The sequence below is a fragment of the Diceros bicornis genome, chromosome 7, assembly GCF_020826845.1.
Source record: "Diceros bicornis minor isolate mBicDic1 chromosome 7, mDicBic1.mat.cur, whole genome shotgun sequence".
Lineage (NCBI taxonomy): Eukaryota > Metazoa > Chordata > Mammalia > Perissodactyla > Rhinocerotidae > Diceros > Diceros bicornis.
Genome location: NC_080746.1, coordinates 33,846,072 through 33,869,986, shown reverse-complemented (window position 1 = coordinate 33,869,986; position 23,915 = coordinate 33,846,072). Strand labels below are relative to the sequence as shown.

The 23,915-nt window shown below is 37.2% G+C and overlaps 1 protein-coding gene across 3 annotated transcripts in view; it reads left to right on the top strand.

The window, feature by feature from the left end:
- Positions 1-23,915, top strand: part of ARHGAP42 (Rho GTPase activating protein 42) — a 258,913-nt gene that overhangs the window by 123,924 nt on the left and 111,074 nt on the right. For all 3 annotated transcript variants that reach the window (XM_058545356.1, XM_058545358.1, XM_058545357.1), the window contains exon 4: positions 18,339-18,410. In XM_058545356.1, coding sequence (XP_058401339.1) covers positions 18,339-18,410 — 72 coding nt within the window. The remainder of the gene's footprint in view (positions 1-18,338; positions 18,411-23,915) is intronic.

The window sequence follows — 23,915 nt, the reverse complement described above, 5'->3', positions numbered from 1 at the left end:
CACTCTTGCATATATGGACATTTACTTTATAATTAGATAACATTGATTGTCATAAATGGAGGTCACCTCTCAGGTTAATTCAGATACAAAAATCCCCTTTCTTTCACTCTAGAAAGCAGTTGCTTTAACCTTGTAAGCTCTTGTCTGTGTAGAGTCACAGATAAAAGCTGTGAGTATTTGGGTTTATTTGATGGGAAGTTCTTGGCAGTTAATACCAAAGGGTTTTTCCATAGTTCTTTTTGTTGTTGTTGCGTTTTCATTTGTGCAGGAGTTGAGTTCAATTTGGGGGCAGAACTTCCCTTCAACTCTCAGTGGATTTTACTCTTCTTTGTAGTGACAGTGGCTTTAAAAACCTGAAGAGGTACAATATTTTCATGGATAGTAATGGCATGTAGTGCAAATGTGAAGTCTATTTAGAATATAATTTGCATTCCTTTGTCATTATAATCACATTCTCTATTCCTGTTATGGCTAACATAGCATGGAATGTGAATTTCATACCATGGTTTTCAAGGTCTTACATGCTCTGGACTCTGTTTTAATCTCAGACCATTCTCTCTTGCCTTCACCATGCTTAGACATGCTGGCGTTTTCCTTCCATCAACATGTCAAGTGTGCTTCTGTCTTAGGATGTTTTTGTTCTCTGTGCCTGAAACTCTTCTTCTAGATCTTTGAGTGGAGGTTGCGGGGTGAGGAGCTACTATAATTCATCCCTCAGTTCCAAGCTTCTTCTTGATCAAGTCGTTTGCTTACCACTCAATTTAAATTAGTGTCCCCACTGCCATCATTTTCTTGTTTTCATCAACTTGTTTTCTTTGTGGCTCCTATGATTATCTGATATTATCTTGTTTATTTTTTGCTTATTTGACTGTCTTTCTGAATTATAATATAATCGTGCCATGAGAGTGGGGCCTTTGTATTCCACAGTAAATATTTGCTTGAAAACCATTTGAGTTACAGGTATTAAATCATGAATTAACAGCCTGATGATTGAAGTATTTTAAACTAAATCATTGGAAACTTCTAGGTTTGGTTTACAAGCAGTTCATTTGTGATTAATTTTAAATTCTCACCTGAAAAGTTATGAAGAATAGTCTTTGTGTTGCTTCTGGTTGGACAATAACCTTCATGGAGTGTGTACCGATTAATCCTATATTCACTGTCATCTCTATATATAAACCAAGAAGGGAAGCATTATTACCATGCTATGTTGATATGAGCCTGGTCTATAATAAAGTTGTCATTAGTTCAGACAAGAACCTAGTCACAGTTTGCCACACATGTAGATGTAGCAGGCGACTGTTTTTTCACCAACCCAATTCTCTCTCTCATTGGACCATCCATGGCACTGAAATCCCCACCACTGCATTGTCATGCGTGTCTTGCTGTCTTGCGTGTCCCAAGGGCAAATAGCTTTCAGAGTACAAGAAGCAGATTAGCACTTGTCAATAAATCAGATTTATTAGTTGTTATGAAGCATGGAGAAAAGGTCTTGATGAAGAAAGCCATAGAAGTAAAAAGACTTCATTGGTGGGCCAAAGAGTGTAGTAATGGTTGGAAATATTGAGGATTTAGGTTCCCTGGGAGCATAACCCTTGGTGAGGGGCTCCAGTGGGAGAGAAAGGGGATGGTGGTGCGTGGCCTGAATAAACATACTGAGATAAAGGCCAAACAAACCCTACTTAGGGGCAATTGAAGAGGGGGGAGTTTCTGAAGACAAATTTTATCCATTTCACAGTGTGACCCAGGCTTGCCCTTGTTTTTCATCTTTTGGTCCAAATGCTCTAATTGTAACACAGTAATGAAATTTAGTACCTTAGTAATGTAGATAATATGCTCCCTGGCTGGTAAGCTCAAAGACCACAAGAAGCTGTGTTTTTCATTCCTCATTCTTTCAAGGGTGTTTATACGCCTAATTGAAGTTTTGGCACAGAGTAGCAAGGCATCTTCCAGTGATAAGACAGCAGGCCACTGCTTAGTCATCCCTAATAAATATCTAGGGGTAAGTTGTTTTGCCAGATAGCATTTAGCTTCCCTATTCTCCCTACTCTATCCCCAGTGCTAGTTAAGGTTCACTTCCAAAATGGTAACTACAGTTGATAAAGAGTCAGGATAAGCTCCCAAAGTTAATCTCATCTGCTCACCTTTTAAAAGTAGAAATGAAAATCTGGTGACGTGATTAACTAGAATCACGCAAACAAAAGTTTGCATAGTGAAAATCTGTAACTTGGCATGCCCAAGTAGAAGGTGGTCTACATTCATTATCTGTTAAAATCCTCATTTTCCCCAAAAGAAACAAAGAGGGGGGTGTCTTCATACTGAAATTCATACACTTCAGTTTTTCTCTTCCTCAGTGGTTTCACAACACTTAACACTCAACTAGTATGTGAATGAATAGACTGTTGCTTGAGACTGAAACCAGTATATGAATAGGAAAATGACATTTAGTTTGCATGAATGCAAAGTCCAGCATTGTCTCATTTCAGTTGGATTTTGGTATTTTCTATTCTCTAACTTCTTCTCTTCCAACTCTTTCCCCCACAAGCTCCCCCACTCCCACTTCCAGCCAATGGGCTTGTATCAAGAAATATTTTTTGGCGTCTAACTGTATGCCTCAGATACTGCTCTAGGCCCCGGGGGATACAAAATGAAAGCCAGAGGCATAGGCGTTTCCTCAGAAATACTCTTAATTTGGTGGGAAGACAGACTGGCACAATGTGGCTTGTAGAGTTCTGTGATCAACTGTAATAGTGGTATGATCAAATCCTGTGGGACTTGGAAGAAGGCCCTTAACACTTACACTGGGAATATTAGGGAAGGCTTACCAAGGAGGTGACATTGGGGCTGAGGTTTAAAGGATAAGTCAGAGACATTTAGATAGCGAATGGAATAAGTGAACCAGGGAAGGAAAACTATGGAAAAGGTCACAGTGGGTTGTAGGGCTTGTTAGTTGGGTCGTATGGTGGACGAGAAGATGTGCCACGTGGGAGTGGAAGCAGAAAAGGTTATTAGGAGCTAAGGAGGGGCCCCTTCATTAAGGATGTTGGGAAGCTGAGCTAAGGAATGGTCTTTTATATTGAAGGTTGTGGAGAGATAAAAGCTGGGAAGTGACGTACTCTTTTTTTTTTTTTTATAGAGACCATTCGGGCAGCTGTATGAAAAATTTTAATGTGTGTGGGTTGCGAAACTGGGTACTGAGAGATGTGTAAGGTGGATGTTGCTATAATCCTGGGGAGAGGTGACGGGATGCATGCTAAGGCAGTGGGGAGATCATGGATTGGATGTGGAAGATGGAGCGGCCGTAGTTTAGGATGAAGGGGCAGCTGGCTGAATATGGTGCCATTCACTGACAGGAGACAAATCGAGAGATTGGAGAAGGCTGGGACCTATCTCGAGGGTGTGTTTTTGAGGTGCCTGTGGAAATGGGGCAAATACTTGGTTTAGAGATAGTGAGCTTAGCAGAAATGTCTGGGCTGGAGACGAGATTTGTAAGCCATCACTTTACGTGACGTTTGAAGCATGAAACTACATTAGGTCATCCATGGATAGGGTGTAGAGCTTTCTCTTATCTTGAAATGCAAGATAAAGGTAAGTTAATTTAGTCTATCTTTGCCCCTTTTACCCTGCAAGAGAATTCTTGAGAGCTGATTAGGTCAAAAGGCCATTGAAGATGACCTAAGATACAGATAGATGTTCTCATGACAGTGTGCTTAGGAGGAATGGGGTGGAAGCTTAAAGGTAAGGTCTGCCGATTTCCTTAGCTTTGTGTCTTTATGTTAGTATGCAAAGCTGTTTTTCTTTTGATGGTTGTAACACAGAGTCCAGTTTTATTATATTCCTGAATTATCTGAAAAGATGTATTTTCTCATCCAAAATTTTCAGGTTAATTAATTTTTAGATTAATTAAAATATGACTTAACTGTAGTCCTATACTAGAATATGTTAGGAGTTACTAAAAGCAGAAAGTTTCAAACAGGATGTGATTGTCGGCAGCTGGAGTGATGGAGGTTGTCTTGTCAGGATTCTGTTTGGGGACCTGGGTAACACTGAGATAAGAAGCAGGGTTTTACCAGCAGCAAAACTGGGCGTCTGAGGAGCTAACTTTTCTTCTCCACTGAATATAGTATCTCTTAGTTTTTTTAAGGGGAAGCAAAAAAAGAGAGAAGTGGGAGATCGTTTCTCCATACCTTTTCATAATTATATAGGGTGACTTGGGTGTCCCATAGTGTGGCGTTACTGCTTTGCTTTGTATCAGGTTGTACGCATCACCATGAATGCACCAGAATTTAAATGTCTCAGGCTGCCTGCTGCTGTCAGGAAGGAGAGTAGTTTCCAAGCTTTATTTTCTGGAGAAGAATCTTAAACATACTTTTAGCTAGTTCTATGTGCTGAAAATAATTTAAGCCATGGCCTAGGGGTAGGATGTTAATGATTTATTAACTGATTGTGTTTTCTGTTGGGACATACTTTTCACAGGTAAGGAAAAGTGTATTTTTTTTTTTATTGTCGTGTATTGTAAAGCGAGTTTCTCTAGTATTGACATATCACTCATATTTCACGTGATATAAGACCTCACAGAAGGGCTGAAAGAGGTTCTTTACTTCATTGGGTAAGAAAAGTTTTTGACAGCTGTACAGTGTGGAAAAATGGCCCATGGTTTATGACCAGATCTGGCTTTCGAAAAGACCAGGGATGAGAGTTATAACATATGGAACTTATTTGGGAAGTAATTCTTAGCTATGACTAAGAGCCTGTGCTCAGATGCCTGGGAAAGTTTAAAAGAAAATGTTTGCAAAATAAATCATATCTCTTGTTTGCTAAATTGTAGGACTCAGATAACTTTTGGGTACTCAGGGACTTCTGTAATTCTGTATTAAAGCTCTGAAGTTTTCTCTTTTAATTAATTTTTCCTGGTTTTATTTACAGCACTGCAATTCAATTTGTTAGTTTATTCAATTAAGGAATTATTTATTTCAAAAGATTATTTTCTATTCCCTCTAGCCCCCAGAGATCCTTAAAATATTCACATTCAAGCAGTCACTACGGGGGTAGTTTATAGGAAGGATACACTGTGTGTGTGTGTGTGTGTGTGTGTGTGTGTGTGTGTGTGTGTGTGTATTAGCTTCTGGTGCTGTTTTTTCTTAACTGTACAAGTTCCAATTACAATGTTTCCTGTGTTTATTTATATCGAGATAGTATGTGACATAAACATTCCAAGTAAATGTTGTACTAGGAAAAGACATTATGACTATGGTTATGTTTCTGAAAGAAGACTCCTTTTTTCTCATTTCCCAAACTTTAATTGTGGAGAATTATGTGAGGGAAATGCCCCTATTTTAAGTTAATAATTGCAGTAATCTTCTAATCTTCCCTGTGTCCATGCTGATTCTTACCTCCCCATTACAATATTACAACTAAGCATTTCATAAGCCAAGAAAAATCACTGTTATTCCACTCAGCTTGACTTTTAGCACACACATAAATATGGTATCAGCACAATAGTGAAACTGTTTGGGGATGCCTAAAAAGTGCATATCACTTTTCAGAAAAGATTTGTAATAAATAAAATAATATATCTACATTTCAAGGTCTAGAAATTAGAGAACAGGAAAATAATATAATCTTACTCTAACTCTATGGCTCTTGTTTTTTTTACTTTTTAAAGTGATAACTATATTCACATTTCGTACAACTTTATTTCGGACAAGACTTATTTTTGGTCCTGTAGTATATTCTTTATTATCTGAGAGTGGTGCAATGTGGTGTGGTAGGGTTCTTAGGAATATGAGGTCTAGTGTCAAACTGCCTGGGTTCATGTTGTGGCTCTGCCACCTACCAGCTATTTGTGACCTTGGGTTAATTACTTAGCCTTTTGGGGTCTCAGTTTCCTTATCTATAAAATGAGAATAATACAAGTACCCTCTTCATAGAGCTGTTGTGAAGGTTGAAGGAGCACTCTCTTGGCCCATAGTTAGTGTTCAGTAATTACTGTTATATGTGCACTGTAGAATCTATTTCCCCATTTACCTACCAGTGGGAGTGACCTGTTTCCTTTTCTGCTCTGTGCTTTCAGGCCTGTTATTCTATAACATACTCCCCTACCCCAGACCCCTTTCCTGGTTTCCAGCTAAAATCGAACAGAGCTGTATGATCTTCTTTTTCGAGTTTTCAGTTCAGTATGGCAGTGAAATCAACCTTATGAAAGGAGTAGGGAGAATTTGGAAGGTGATTTGCATCTCTTATTTTTGAGAAGTTACCGCTCTTTCCATTTTAGACCAGTATAGCTGTTCATACAATAATGGTCTGCCCTCTGTGAAGTTTTGACTTGAAGTACAAGAGTGTATATATTTTTTGCAAAACCAATTTATAAGAGCTTTGTGTGATGCTAAGAAGTCATTGTAAATTAATGGTTACTTGTTTTTTTGTGACTGAATTTTTTTCTAAAGATAAAAGTCAATGAGCTTAGCTTCAGATTCCTACCTATATTATACAGTATATGCCAGAATACATACTATAGAAATACTGTTCTTATTTTCAAAAATACGTAGTTTCCCATAGGTATGTTGCTATCCTCAGTAATAGTATGAGAAACAGTATTTGCTACAGTAACTCATTGCAGCTACCAATTATGGCTATCAGAAATAACTTGATTCATCAATTTACCAATGATATATTGAGTTTCCATCATGGCAAGGCACTTTGCTAGGCAATGACTATTAAAAAAATCCACCTTTATCTCCACCTTTACAGTGCTGGAAAGATAGATATCAATAGATAACATATAGCATGAGTACTGCCACTCTTGTTTGCGAGAGATGTTTATTGGTAACATTTTGTAATCATTCCTTCAGCGTCCACGTTCAGCTTCAGAATCTATCTCAACCTCAGCACCACAAAAACCTGCTATCACTCAGACTTGTGAAGCTAAAACTGTTTGTCATCAGTGCTATAGTAGAGGTTTATTCAAGGGGTTGCTGTGAAAGCCCAGAAGTCCAAAAACCTTGCTTTGTGTGAAAGTAAGTTTAAGTGTAAGGAAGTATAAATGAGTTTAATCTTTTGAGTATTGGGAAATACGTATTAAATTGGAAATGTGATAAGCCCACAGATACACGTTCTTTAATAACTAGCTAAAGGAATCTTGTATAGTTTGAACTCTTTACCATTATTTGTAGTTTAACATTGCTTTCTTCCAAATATACATTTGGCTCTAAGCAGTGGGATGTGCTGGTAAAAAGTTAACTGCCAGCACTCGTGTGTGTATGTGTGTGTGGGTGTGTAATCCTGATTTGTAGTGCTTGCTGATTTCCATGGTGTAAGTACTCCCACTTTGGCTGATTTCAGCCAAGGTCACTGAATGCAGGTTGGGAAGAGATGAGCACAATAGTTCCCAGGAGCCACTGTGAGCCTGCTCAGCACACCACCAGCCCCCAGTCACCTCCGTATTAGTTAGGTCAGTCTCTGCTTTGTTTATATGCATCTCTGTCCTGCATAATTCCTTCCTCCCTTCTCTCCTCTCCTCTCTTATCTCTTCCTCTTCCCTTCCATCCCCTCCTGATAGTTGCATATACGTTGGGATATCTTAAATCTATCTTAAGGTTTTAACAATCTGCCGTTATGTAAATACTGAGCAATTATGATTAAAATACATTAACATTGAACTACTAAAATTAATTGCTGTAAAATTATTGTGACTCTGGGAATTTATTAAGTGAATTTTCATTTCTTTTATAAACTCAAAAAGACTCTTAGAAGTTTGCTTAAATTCACAAATGAATAATTTAAAACGGTTGAAATGATTTTAATTTTTCTCTCCAAAGATACTTTTAGTAGTGAATACCAAGAATGGTAGAGCAGTATTAGCAAGAAGATATAGCATTAACAGGACGGAGGAGATAACAATGAATTACATAAATTATCAATTTGTTGAAGGTCCTTCCTTCTGCCCTCACACATAAAACTAGGGAATAAAACCTGGAAAAAATCTTCTTGAGGCCACAATTGGCTCAGCTCAGGATCTGCAGTGTTTCTGATTTGTGAGGTGGAGAAGAGAGGAGGTATATTTTCATTAGCATGAGGACATTGATATACACGGGACAGCTGTGTTATGGGAAAATCTTTGGCCATCTCCTATAGTGTTAACCAACATGAGAGCTCATTGGAATCTAATAGCAGTGCCACTAGAGATACACAAGTTCAGCAGATCCTGAGGTTTCCTGAGAATGTCCAAAGGTCAAGAACTGGCTGAAGTAACCTCACCAGCATCTTTGCAGAATATTTTTACCCAGTCAAATGCAGGAGTGAGTGTATAACCTGTTAAAACAACTGAGGTTGCAGCATTTCTTAATTTCATTCGGAGCCTGTGTTCTCAAAGGTAGATTTAACTTCAACACCTTTTATGACCTTTGAGGTAATGCAGCCATATATCCTATAAAAGTGCTTTCCTTAAATGCACACTTTTGAGTCAAAATCGAAAATATGTGATGATGAATGTATGTGCAGGATTTGGGGAGTAATTATTTTAAGTGGCTTTAAAGATGTCAATTCTAATTTGACCCTTCACATATCTTGTTTTTTTATAGTTGAAAAGCAGTTTGACCTTCTTTTTTGCTGAATTTTTTTTTAGCCTCCATTATTTTAGAGTTATAAATGAACGAGTAGTAATCAGGATGGCAATAGTAGAAACAAGTTTGTGAGGAGGCAATATGTTATGGTTATATCTGGTGTTTAAAAATGTTTTCCACAATGCCTGAATGCTTTAAAAATATTCTTAGTTTAACCTCCCATAGAGATTGCTGGGTAAGAAAGAATAAAGCAAAAGTAGTGTGAGAACAAGAAAAAAGCTAAGATAAATAGCTTACCTTCCTGGTTCCAATAACTCGATATTCAGAGAATTTCATTTGGTACAATCTAGAGTTATGGCATTGCATTATTAGATCATAGTGGATTGTATGAAATTTTGCACTTTACCCTTCTCCTCCACTTTCTCTGCTAGATTCTGTGAAAATGGTCAATTTCTTCTTGGATGCATGCTTTTCTTCTTTTTTATCTCATGAGTATAGATGGTTTTATTAAAAAATAGCAAATTTTAATTTGAGTTATATTCAGGACAGTCATAAGCTCTAGAAGCACAGAGAATTGCTTGCCATTTGCCCTGGTAACCACTCTGCTCCATTTAAGAAGCCTTGACATCCAGTATGTGCTGGTGAGATTTTAGTCTCTTATACTAAAACTGCTGTAGCAACTTCCTAAGTCATTTAAAAAAAATGATATATGCGTTACAATTGGCCTACTCAAAAGAATGAATTTAATAGGAAATAAGTACAACTTTATATTAACAAACTCTTATCATTATACATAAAATATAAAATTTAATCTTTTGTAAATAGGCTATGAGATAAAGGCATATTAACATCATCATTATACAGAAAGGGAAACAGACTTGGCGAGTTTGAATAACTTGACCAAGATTGCACAGATGTATGAACCAAGCATTAAATATAAACTAGTGCACTCTACTGGGGAATGTACTGCTTCTACTTATCTTCTGAAATAAAAGAGGGGATTTATATAGCACCATTCTCCAAAAACTTAAATTTCTTTTCCTAATGTATTCCTATAAGAAAAGTATTATTACCAGTAAAAATAAACATTTACTTTAAATTGAAGTGAGAGTTGGATCAAAACAGATGAAGTCCAGTGGGGTGAGGTTCATGATGGAACACTGGCTTAATAAATAGAATCAAAAATTCAATATTGAGTAGCAAGTGACATTCAAGTAGAAATTAAATGGATTACTGTGGTACTCAGATAACCTTACGAAGCATTTTTTTTTTTTTAGATGAAGACATGGTTTTTCAGAGTAATTTGCTCACAATAAAGCATGTAAAGTAAAATGCATTTAGTCTTTGACTTCTTATTACTTTTTAGATGAAAGTCTTTTTCATATGTCCATCCTCCACACCTTATGTGAATTTTGGCTTTTGAATTCTAGTTTAGAAGGGTTGTGGGTTACTGACATAGAGATGGACTGTCTCTTGTGTAGCTGAGGAATGTTAATTTGACCAGTATCCAGGAATGAGCCTTAGGCTAGCCCTAGACCACTTGTCAGAGCTTCATCCTGGGAAGCCGTTCGGGAGGGAAGAAGAGGAGAGAGGTTGGAACAAAGCAGGGGAGAGATACTTGCCTGTAATCCTAAATTAGGAGTCTGATCTGATTTTCCCAGTTGCAAATACCCATGGGAAGATAATCCATTCTTACCTCAGAGACTGGTAATAGGTGTCTTCTGCATTGATCATGTTCAATCCACTCATTATTATGTACCTTTGAGATCTTTCTACTTTGTGTAGATTGGGTATATAGGCATCTCAAGAGGAAATTATTTTTGCAATGAGCTATACGATCCATGTTTTAGTTCTGTAAATAGCATGGTCTGTTGTAGGCTTCTCAAACAGTTGCTTTAGATAGCACTGCAAAATATCATTAAATCTTTTTTTCAAAACTTTTTGAGTCTTTTAGTGCTTTGAAAGTTTGAGGTTTCTAAGTTTGAGTTAAGTGCTACTCACTTCGTTGGACAAACAGATTGTGGTAAGGTTCTCAGCAGTGAAAAACAAGCATTGAAAATCCCTATAGGATAGCACATGAAAATCCATGGTCTATAGAAAATTATAATTCATATATACTGGGGGGAAAAAAACCCCAAACATGTTTGGAGAATCATTCGTCTAACCACATAAAAACATTTCTAGCCATTATTTTTGAGTGATTTATGAGCACTCTCTTGTGGCTGTTTATTAGAACCACTTGAAATAGCAAAAGAAGAGTGACAAGAAATTTGCCTGGCTTAATGTAACGCACCCACAGTTAAAGTGTGAATGCAGTGTTGTAACGCATTCTCCAATATTACGTTTGCTTCTCTGCTGTGCAAAATAAGTGAAATAGCTGGTAATTATTTTTTTTTTAATTTTAAAATGGACCAATATTTATAAAAATAAGTTGTTTTAAACCGAAGGTTTAGATAATGGTTAAGAATTATAAAATAGTTAATAAGTTAATTGTGTCTTAATTACTGAAATAAGTCCTTTTCAAGAATTTATATTATCAGTATCTAGGGAGAGTATTAAAATTGTTTTTGTATTTTTCCTAAAGCCTCTTAGTAAGGTCATGCAAAGTAACACATTCCACAAATATTATGGGATCTTGAATCTCATGAACTCTGTGACTTGGTTCCCCCCCACACCCTCACACCCCACCAAGTATTACCTTCTGGAAGGAGTTTCATCGAACCTCTTGCATATATCTGGAGAGAAAGAGTTCCATGTGACCAAAATTGCATTTCTCTAGTTTTTTTTTTTTAACTTGTGAAAGTTAAGTCACCACTTTGTCAGATTAAAGAGCTTCTACAAGACAAATGAAACCAGAATCAAAATGAACAGACAACCCACCAGCTGGGAGAAAAATCAGACAAGGGGTTAATCTCCGTAATATGTAAAGAACTCACACAACTGAACAACAAAATAACCAAACAACCCGGTCAAAAAATGGGCAGAGGAAATGAACAGACACTTCTCCAAAGAAGATATACAGATGGCCAATAAAAATATGAAAAGACGTTTAACATCACTAATCATCAGAGAAATGCAAATCAAAACAACACTAAGATACCACCTTACGCCCGTTAGAATGGCTATAATCACCAAGACGAAAAACAACAAATGTTGGAGAGGATGTGTGGAGAAACAGGAACCCTCATACACAGCTGGTAGGAATGCAAACTGGTGCAGCCTCTATGGAAAACGATATGGAGATTCCTCAAAAAATTAAAAATAGAAATACCCCATGATCCAGCTATCCCACTACTGGGAATCTATCCAGCGAACCTGAAATCAACAATCCAAAGAGGCTTATGCACCCCTATGTTCATTGCAGCATTATTCATTATAGCCAAGAAGTGGAAGCAACTCTAGTGTACCTTGACTGATGATTGGATCAAGAAGTTGTGGTATATATATACAATGGAATACTACTCAGCCATTAAAAAGACAAAAATGTCCCATTTGCAACAACATGGATGGTCCTAGGGGGTATTATGTTAAGCGAAATAAGCCAGAAAGAGAAAGACAAACACCCGTGTGTGTATGATCTCACTCATATGTGGAATATAAACCAACACATGGACAGAGAAAACTGTAGTGTGGTTACCAGGGGCAATGGGGGTGGGGGGTGGGCACAAGGGGTGAAGGGAGACATGTATATGGTAATGGACAAACAAAAATGTACAACTAAAAATTTCACAGTGTTATAAACTGTTAAAACATCAATAAGGGGCTGGCCCGGTGGCGCAAGCGGTTAAGTGTGCGCGCTCCGCTGCGACGGCCCGGGGTTCGCTGGTTCGGATCCCGGGCGTGCACCGACGCACTGCTTGGTAAGCCATGCTGTGGCGGCGTCCCATATAAAGTGGAGGAAGATAGGCACAGATGTTAGCCCAGGGCCGTCTTCCTCAGCAAAAAAAGAGGAGGATTGGCGGATGTTAGCTCAGGGCTGATCTCCTCACAAAAAAAAAAAAAAAAATCAAAAAAAAAAAAAAGTTAAGCCACCAGAGTTATACCCCGATTCACATTTTTAATTATTGTTTTCCACCGATTGTGTGTCATTTTCCTTTATTATGCAGTAGCAACAGTAACTTTTAAACTTACCCAAATTTTAAACATCTTCTTAACTTCACACTTGGATTTACTTCAGAATTGAAGAATTTCATCCGTGTGATTGGCCAGTGTATGGGGATGAAAGGCATGCATTCCCTTGGGGATGTACAAAAATGAGGGTCAGAAGCAGCCGAATTGGGTTGTAAATCCGCTTTGTGCCCTATGAGTGTTGGCATTTCCATTTTGATCTCTTGAATTTAGATTCACATATTGTGAATAGCAGCCCATTGACTGCACACAAAAGAAGCATCATGTCACATATGTTATAATGGTTTATGGAAAACTTTAGATTCCTGGTTACCTGCTACTGTTGATGGGTACTTGTCTGTTAAATTAATTTGGATTTCAGTTTCTACCTTTGAATAACTACATTTTAAATCATCTTGGGAAATTCTAAGACTGCTTAGGACAGTTCTGCACACATAGTAGACATTGTCAATTCTGTGAAGAAGCAAACATTTATTGAAAGTCTGCCATATGCCAAATCTATGCTTGTTATTTTTAATATATATATATATATATCTCCTTTAATTTTTATAAAAACCTTAAGAGGTATAAGGATGAACACCCTGAGGGTTGGCAGTTTTGCTGCTGAGATTCAAATGTAACTGGGTCTAATTTTAACACTCATGTTCTTAATACATTCCAGATGATTTTTAGATTCTGAACTTCAGTCCTCATATAAAATTGACTTTAATCTCAGTATCATGAAGAGCTTAGCATAGTACTTGGCACATATAAAACACTCAACAAATCATATCTATTGTTGTCTCTATCACTCTGTTGGATATTTTTCTCCCCTTTCCTCATTTTTTCTGTTTAGCGCATCTGGAACTTTTTTATTCTTTCAATTTCACATTAATAAAATGAGAGTAGGAGGAAGAAAGAGAAAAAAAGTGAGCAAATCAAAAAACAAAAGAAAAAATAAATATGGATGAAATAGAGATAGGAAATAATACTTGCTCCACAGGGTGGTTGTTAATTATCACATTTGATTTGTTATAGCCTCAGGTTTTGTTTTATTCCCAGGTCATGTTTACATAACACCCGTGTAAGGGTTTTGGCAGAGATTTAAACTATTGGATATGAATGTGGGTGCCAGTGTCTTAGTATATGGATCCCCCATCCACACCCTTTCCTAATTCTTCCCTTCTCAATGAAAACATTTCATTCATATTGATTAGTTCTGCGTTTTGAAGTGGGATATTCCACAAAAATATTTCTTTGCATCCTTACATGGCATCAAACGTAATGATCCAAAGTGAAATTCATTGTCTTTATTCCTTCTCCACCAAACATACTCCCTACCTCATTTACCCTAGTTCTTTTTTTTTGTGTGTGTGTGAGGAAGATCAGCCTTGAGCTAACATCCATGCTAATCCTCCTCTTTTTGCTGAGGAAGACTGGCTCTGAGCTAACATCTATTGCCAATCCTCCTCCTTTCCCCCCCCCGCCCCAAAGGCCCAGTAGATAGTTGTATGTCATAGTTGCACATCCTTCTAGTTGCTGTATGTGGGACGCAGCCTCAGCATGGCCGGAGAAGTGGTGCGTTGGTGCGCGCCCGGGATCCGAACCCGGGCTGCCAGTAGCCGAGCGCGCGCGCTTAACCGCTAAGCCATGGGGCCGGCCCCTACCTTAGTTCTTTTTTTTTTTTTTTAATTTTTTGTTTATTGCAGTAACATTGGTTTATAACATTGTAAAAATTTCAGGTGTACATCATTGTACTTCTATTTCTGCATAGATTACATCATGTTCACCATATGATCCAGCTATTCCACTGTTGGGTATTTATCCAAAGAACTTGAAAACACCAATTTGTAAAGGTACATGCACCCCTGTGTTCATTGCAGCGTTATTCACAATAGCCAAGACTTGGAAGCAACCTAAGTGCCCATCAAGGGACGAATGGATAAAGAAGATGTGGTATATATACACAATGGAATACTACTCAGCCATAAGAAATGATGAAATCCAGCCATTTGTGACAACATGGATGGACATTGAGGGTATAATGCAAAGTGAAATAAGTCAGAGGGAGAAGGTCAAATACCGTATGATTTCCTTCATTAAGTAGTAGATAATAACTACCTTAGTTGTTAATGTGATGCCAGAGTTCCAGGGCTTGAGGCAGAAACCTTAGTGTTTCCTTTGATTTCTCTCCCTCTGGGTCCTTTTATGTTTTCTGAAAAAACTGTCTCTGCAATTCCCTACTACCCGTCTGTCCACACTGCAGGCACCTGATCTAGTCCCTTATCACTTCAAACTTGATTTTCTCTTTTAGCCATTCTGCTTGCATATCTTGTCTTCATCTCTTCGTTCTCAAAATGTCCCACACATTACTGGCTTCCTAGAACAAGTTTTTACAACATTAATCCTCTGTTTAGAAGCCAGCAGTGATTCCATGTTCAGGCTGCTTTGCCTAGATTATGGGTATCCTTTCCTTACTTATAACAACTGAGTTTCCTGCTAAAAATGCGCTCTTTTCTCCAGTTAATGTTTTTATTACTTAATAACGTATTACTTCTGTGGAGCTTGCTAGGTGCCAGACCTGTTTGACATGCTTCACGTTCATTCTGCTATTCCCACTTTTAAAAAGTTGACTGAAGGCTTGTAAACATTTGGTCGTTGCACTCACAGTCATGATTGATACTTAAGAAGTGCTTAATAAATACTTTCTTTTTCTGCACTGGACTCTCCCTTCCCACATGCCATCCTTAGTTCTACCCCCTTGCCTTTATTTATGGTGTTCCCTGTTCCTAGAATATGTTTTCTCTTTGGTATATCAATTCACATCCACTATCCAAATGCTACCTTGACTCATTTATTTCTCCCGGATCTTTCCTGTTGTAAAATCTTAACGTATTTGTAAGGAGTTTTGCATAGTTTATCATGTAATTATTCTCAATGTAATCAGTTTCGTCTTTCAATTGTTCCAAAATTTTTAGCAGTGCTTTATGAGCATCAAATATTTGTTGAATGAATAAATCTCCCTCTGCCCCCCTTCTCAAGTAGACATTGACTTTCTGGAATGTGTAGCTTATGCCTTAGTTCTTTCTCTTCTCCACAAATCTCGGCAGTGTGCTTGATACCTATATAAATACCTAGTGATGGGTTATGGGAGAGAACAGGACTTGAATGGGAAAATATCTTCTCATAATGTGCACATAGATACATTTCAACCAAAAGAGCAGTACAGTAAATTCAGATATAGAAGTGTATTAGGTAGCTAAATACAGGATGAGATTCATCTGTGTTTATTTGGAGATCTTACAAACTATAAGATTTGAGCACTTACTATAAGTAAGGCACTGAGCTAGGTGTTTTACATTCGTTATCTTAGTCCCCGGAACCAAGTTGTTGGGTAGGTGATGCAGTTGATGCTCAGAATGGTTAGATAGCAGATCATAAGCAAGAGAACCTAGTTTAAACCCAGGTATTCTTGATTTGAAATACATGCAATTACGTGCTATACTGCATATCATCTTGTTCAGCTTCATTATTGTTGGAGTTTTCACCAGTTGAGAAATATCTCCCTTTTTAATACATTAGATCATCCTTGTTGCCAGCAAAAAGTAAACATTCAGTAAATGTTAGCCTTTATTGTTACTGTTTTTCCAAATTACACTAAAGTGTTCACGACACTGTCTTTCCTCTTATGCAAACTTAACTTTAAAGGCAGAATCAGCTATTTATTACTTCTGTAAAATCTGGAGAGATATATATATGTGTGTGTGTGTGTTTGTATGTATTTGGGGTTTCATGAGGGCCAAGAGGATTTAGAGAGTGAAAATTAAAAGTGAGCTACTTTGCTACTGTTTTCAATCATCTCTCTCCAGCAAGATGCCTGCACAGTGTATCTGGAGGACTGCCTGTCTTAGCTCACAGATGGGAATTAGGTGATGGATGTCAGACCTATCTACAGTTGGCCCTCAATGTCTTGGAAAGGATTTTGAGTATTGATCTACTTTATATGTTTTTACAACACAGGATTTTAGGTCCTCTTTGCAATCTGTCATCTCATTTTTCTGCAAACTGGAGAAGGACAGAATCATGGAAGGCATTAACATTGTAGTTTTTTATTTTTGTGTATACTATCTCTGTGCATTTTGATTATGGAATTTAAGAAAACTTGACTAGAGAATAACCAGTTTAGTGAAAGTAAAACCCTTTAATTGAAATTTTAAAATTTTGATGTAATTTCAGACTTACAGAAAAGTTGTAAGAATAGTAAAGTGAACTTCCTTTAACCTATTTTAAAAGAGTTTAAAATAATTTTAAAATGTATATATATATATATTTTTTTTTTTTTTGTGAGGAAGCTCAGCCCTGAGTTAACATCCGTGCTAATCCTCCTCTTTTTGCTGAGGAATACCGGCTCTGAGCTAACATCTATTGCCAATCCTCCTCCTTTTATTCCCCAAAGCTCCAGTAGATAGTTGTACGTCATAGTTGCACATCCTTCTAGTTGCTGTATGTGGGACGCGGCCTCAGCATGGCCGGAGAAGCGGTGCGTTGGTGCGCGCCCGGTTCCGAACCCGGGCCGCCAGTAGCGGAGCATGCACACTTAACCGCTAAGCCATGGGGCCGGCCCTAAAATATATGTTTAAAAGAAGTTTTTCTCTTCATCTTAGCATTTGCTAGCTATATAATAGATCATGTTGTTATCACAGTGGTAGAATAAATTATTTTGTTAACTTGCCCTACTTTTTTTTTCCTCAGCTTTACTGAAGTATAATCGACATATAACATTATGTAAGTTTACTATGTGCAACATGTTGATTCGATACATTTATATATTGCAAAATGATTACCACCATGGCATTAGCTAACACCTCCATTCTGTCACATAAGTACCACTTCTTTTTGTTATGAGAACGTTTAAGAGCTTATGTTTAATTTTAATGCTTTCTAAAGGTTTTTTTTAAATCAAGCTTTCTTTCCAGCCTAATGTTATCCTTAGAAATGTCTGTCTTCTGGCACCCTGTCCCTATTCCCCACACCTTGATCCCCCTCACAATGTTCTTACAGATTAGTAGATTTATCTGTTTTAAAGTTTGTCAGTCCCAATTTGGAGTTTGGGGCTAAAATATTGTTCATTGGAATGAAATCAGATACTATTTTAGCAGGGCTGGATATTATGAGAACATTTAGGCAAATCCCGAGTGTAAGGAATCTAATTAAATAGAGAAAAAAAATGAAACCTTATTTTATTTTGCAGCTGTAGAATTAAAACATTCTGGGGGCAAAATGGAAGTGCTTATGGTTCAATTTTAAAATGATGCTTGAACTGACTACATTAAACCAGTGTAATTAAAGGTATTTGTAAATTTAATATTTGATGTACTATTTCTTAGTTAAATCTTAGAATGTGAAATTTAAATATTCATACTAAGATCTCACCATGTGTACTTGTTTTCACATTATTGTTTGGATTGAGTGAAATAATTTGTGAAAACAACTTAATTATAAAGTAGAAAAAGACTATACAGGATGCGAGGTATTTTTATTTCATTTATAGAAACAAACAAGAGAACAAAAGCTGTTTATTTAAATAAGTTGAATAAAGGAACTGTCTTTTTTCAATATTGTTTGCATGAAATTATACAGAATTTAATGTATTTGCATTTTTAATTTCAGATTCAAAATGCTAATGATGTATTAATTGCGCCACTTGAGAAATTTCGCAAAGAACAGATAGGTGCAGCAAAAGTAAGTGTTACATTTTATTATTCTTCAGATATTCCCCTGATAATTAAAGATGACAATTTCAGATATTATCATTTTTGAAATTAGAATGACCTTTTAAAAATTCTGTACGTCATTTTTAACTTTTGCACAGAGCCTGTTGCAAAGACTGGAATTCTTTTAAACATAAAAGATGATATTCTTCTACTGAAGAGAGAGAAAGCATGTTGTAACTGAGTTCCTCCCATCCCCCAAATTTTAGGAAATTAACTATTTTGAAGAGGGTGGAATTATGGTAAAATTATGAGGAGCTTTCTTCTTAACACCTATATAAAATAAAAATTAGGCACAGAATATATTGAAAATTCTGGCAGTAATTATAAAAGAACTTTTATTATTTTTTTTAAATTTTTTTCATTATTAATAAAAATGTGTTTTTGGAAAAACTTTAGACATATTTGTTAAACCTTTGCATTAATGTTTAATTGATTATGAACTGGTTAAAATTTCCCTGAACCTAATAATTTCTGAAACTTTCTTGCATCCTCTTTCTTAGATCCACATTTTACCTATCTGCTCAACATCATGTAAAGACGTAAAATTTAGAGTTTCCAAAACAGAATTCATCGTCTCTCATCCTTCCCCATCCTTTCTCTGTTTTGATTTTCCATTTTGTCAATGACATACCACTTCCCCAGTCAAGCAGTGCTGTCCATTCTACTGCAGAATTATTTCTCCTCTTTTGCTCCTTTCCTTCTGTCTGAAATATTGAAATAGCCTACTAGTTGGTCTCCACACCTCCATCCTACTCTGTTAACAAATTTTTGCCATCTTTAATTTTCATTCTTTGATGAATCTTTCAATGGTTCTCCTTGAGAGACAGTTTAATCCTGATAATGAAAGCTTTCCACAACGTGTCCATTTGCTACATTTCAGTATACCTCCGTCACTGGGCATGTTGTCTTTTCGCGAGTCTCTCTATATACCCTGACTCTATCCATGGCTTTGCCCAAATTTTTCCCTCTCCTGGAATATTTCTTACCCTTCACTTGTTGAAGTCTTGTCAGCTCTCCATGGCTTATTTCATATCCCAGGACCAGAAAGAAACCTTTATATAGGCCTTCTCCTCATATATCTGTTCCCTTTCCAGAACTGATTTTTTCCTTCTCATAGAATCAAGTAGTCCATATGCTTATTTCCTGTAAAAAGCTATCACAGTCTGCCTTGAATTACAGATTTCTGTGCATTTCTCCACCAATTATGAGCAATTATCAAGACAAGGACTAAACCAGAACCATTTTTGTGTTAATTAATTCAACAAACATTTATCAATATCGTGGTTGGACCACTTGTGACAAACATGGTGTTTGATAAGATAAAGGGATACAATTGTAAACAAGATAGACATGCTCCCTGCACTGTGTCCCTTACTATCTTTTGTGGAAAACAGACACCAGAGTAATTACAAATGCACTGAGGATTGTGATGCAAAAGTGCAGGGTGCTTTGTGAGAGTATAATTAATGGAACTGACCTTGTCCTGAGAACCAGAAAACGCCATCTGGAGGAAGTATTGGTTAAGCAGAGAACTAAATGATGAGAAAGAAATAGCTAGAAATGGGGTTACAGCGGTGGGAAGGGAAGAACTTGCCATACATTCCTGAAGAGGGAACAGAATGGGTACGAATAAAAGCCTTGAAGGAGGAAAGAACCTGGCATTTTAGAGGAAAAATATCCAATGTGTTTGGAGTATAGAGGACCATGGGGATGGAGGACATATGCACAGCTCTATTAATGATTCATAGTATTTTGCTTCTTTTTCTAAGAATACTGATAAGCCAAAAAAACGTTGTAGGTAGAGGAGTGATATTATATTTGCATTTTTAAATATCCCCCTAGTTGCCTGTCATGCATGGATTGGAGGAGACAAGATTGTTGGTGGGAAAACCAGTTTGCCAGCTATAGGATAGTGGCTTTAGATTCGGAAGGCAATAGTGGCTGTAGAGACAAAGGGAGGTATTTCAGAGGTAAAATGGAAAGGGTAGGAAATGGGTTACATACTGGGAAGTGAGGAACAGGACGTTTCAGGGAGGACTCCCAGGGTTCTGGGTTGCATAATTGGGTGGTTTTTCAAGCCACTTACTGAGATAGGCAAAGTTTATGTTTGGAGGGCAAAGATGATGAGTTTGGCTTTTAGATGTAATGAATGAACTTGAGCTTCATCTGAGACAGCCAAGTGGAGATGTTGAGTTGGCAAGTGTGCATTCAGATCTGAATTAGAAATATACATTTGGGAATTGTCGTACTCCAGGTGGTAATTAAAATCATGGGGGTAGATTAGATCCCCCCTGAGAAAGAATAGAGTGAGGAGAGGACCTGGGTCCTATATAATCTGAGAACTCTCACCATTTGATGTTTGGAGAGAGAAAAACAAGACAGTTAAGGAGGCTTAGAAGGAAGGGGCAGAAGGAAGAAAATAAGAATGTCGTTCCCCAAGCGAGGAAGAGTCTGTTCAAGAATAATAATAGCTGTTCTTTATTGACATATATATTGTAGAGTTTTCATTGAGCTGTGACATCTGTGACCTAATTAAATCCTCACAAGCAACCTGTGAGGTGAGTACAGGTGTTACACCTGCTTTATAATGAGGAAATGAGGTGACTTGCACCAGATCACAGAGCTGGAAAGTCAGACCATGGATCTGGAATCAAGCCATTTTAACTTCAGAGCCTTGATTTACAATATTTCACTTCATCAATGATATTTTTGTAAAAGAACTTTGTGAAAAATTCTTTCTCTAGTACAGGATATTCCAGGTGTTCTGGCCCATCTGAAATAGTAAATTTTACTTGTGTATGGATTATTCTTATTTGAAGGTTTAGGTTAGCTACAGTTGCAGTAGAGTGAGCGATTACACCGATTTTATTTTATTTTCTTAATATCTCAGTTGCTGGACAGATCAACTGAGAGCACACAACAGTGTACCATGCCTTCGCCTACTCATTAGGAGGTTAAACGTGTGGTTAAATGAATTCAAATGAAATCTTGAACATAAAGATTATTGCACTTGGCCTTTTTTTGGTGGTGATTCTGTGCATTCTATCTGCCTGATGCTCTTAGTAGTAGATTGATTGTAAGCTGCTAAGTAATCCTTGTTTAGTAAGGTGAATAAAAAACAGGCATTCTCTTCTGAAATGTACATATAGGTCAATTTCTTTTGGTATTGCGGAAACATCTTGGTAGGAATAAAAGTACTTGGAGGTGTTTGTTTTCTACTGCTTTACTCCATTTTACTTAAGTATTTTCTTACTTGATAGATAAAGTTAATTCTACAAATGACACTTTGTCGCTCTTCAGTCTTGACAGTGGAGGTTTCCCACAGGTGTGTTCAGGCTGATGAGCCAGCTGGAAGGCAAGAGTGTCAGTTAAAAGTAGAATCTTCCACTGCAGTCAGTGACCTCCTCAGCTTGGTCCAAGTGGAAAATGCTGAGTCAAAGTGGCTGTCTCCTCACAACCAGATGATCCTATTCAACTGAAGTGGATAAAGTCCATGGACCACAAACATTTCCTTTGTACTGTGTTCTATGGAGCTTTGAGACACCTGATACTTTACTGTGGAAAGTGAGGCCCTGAGTTGAGTTAGAGTTGTGGGAAAAAAGCACCGTGCATCTGTGAGAGGCGTTAGAAAAGATTAATGATGGGGTGGTTGAACTGAAGGACAGAGGCGATGGTTCCTGCTTTTTGAATAGCTAAAATTATCTGTAGACAGTTGTCGAGAATGTATTTATTTAAAGATTCGTAGTCTGATGGTATACGCAGAATGGCATTGTATTACAAACCTGACATTTTACATGTGTCAGAGTGTAGAACTGAGTGTTTGATTTCTTTAATTCTTCTCCTGATACACTGACGATTTAAATTCTAGAAGTGAGTGGAAAGTAGGTATTCAGAATGATTAATGCCAACTAGAATTTCCACAATATGGATATATCTAGAGCAGCATTATTTTAGAGCAAGACGACTTTTTATACTTTTTGTGTAAATTGACAGCTATATTTCATTGATTTCATTGGAAATCTCCTTGACCCCAGAGACAATCAGTTGTGAGTTGTATCTGCACTTTCCACACTTGTTCCTACGTAAATTAGCTGACTCCGAAATATAGGTAGAACTCCATATCAGAGCTCCTAATCAAAGACAAATATATTATGGAGAAATATGTGTGTGTGTATAAACATATATATATACCATACTGTTACATATTTTAAGAGATGGAACTGATTTTCGAGAGGCAAAGGGCTCATTTTCTGCACATAAGCAATCTGAACAGCAAGTTGGCACAGCGAGTTCTGGGACTCAGTTCCTCAGACCAGCAGTCTTTCAGCTCCTCCATGCTGCTGTTTAGAATGCTCTTTTGTGAAATATTTTTTCTTTACCTTTAGCAAACAGATAATTTAGTGTGAAATATATCTTAACTATAAAAATATTTTAAATATGCCCAAACTTGCCCACTTTGAATCAAGCCTAATTAATATATTTCCTTTGACTTTTAAAATTACCTCAGCATGTAGTAGGCACTTACCACTGACTTGTTTCTTTAGAGATAAGAGACTTGAGAAATACTGTCTGTAAAAATTAAAAGATACATTTTCGGGGCTGGCCCGGTGGCGTAAGCCGTTAAGTGCACGCGCTCTGCTGCGGGGGCCTGGACCTCGCAGGTTCGGACCCGGGCATGCACCAACGCACGACTTGTCAAGCCATGCTGTGGCGGCATCCCATATAAAGTGGAGGAAGATGGGCACGGATGTTAGCCCAAGGCCAGTCTTCCTCAGCAAAAAAAAAAAAAAAAAAAAAAAGGAGGATTAGCAGATGTTAGCACAGGGCTGATCTTCCTCACAGGAAAAAAAAGGTACATTTTCATTTCTATGGGAAATGTTTTTCAAGACTGGTTTTCATTTTTAATTAGACCTTAATAGAAATCATATGAACATCCTTCTATGGTTTTAATAGAAAAATAAACAGTGTAATATTAGTTATTTCAAAATAGAACTTGATTTTCATTACATTGATTTCATGTTGAAGACTGTAATGGGACCCGGTAATTCTTGTCCCTTTGTTCTGTCCGTAGAGTTTGGTTCTGTCTCTGAACATTTATTATTTTTAAACATGCCTTGCACATGCAATTATTTTAGTGTGTAGTATCTAAAAAAAATCAATGGAGATTGTCACGATTAATTCCTGTTATAGCCTTAGATTTTCTTCAAAGTGAAAAATGACTGCAGTCTAGTTTGTTATCTCAAATATACAAATGGCTTAGAGAATCTAGAAGGATTACAGATGCTTTTCTTATTCCAAATTGTCAAGTTTTTGCCACTTGACTGAGTTATTCATCTAATTGAATGGATAATGCGTTGGACTCATAATGGGAACAATCCAAAGAATGTGCCTTATAGGGCCAGAGTATGGATTGGTAGTAGACCGCCTTACTTTTCCTCCGATTGTCAATTAAGTCCCACAGAGAATGGTCAGG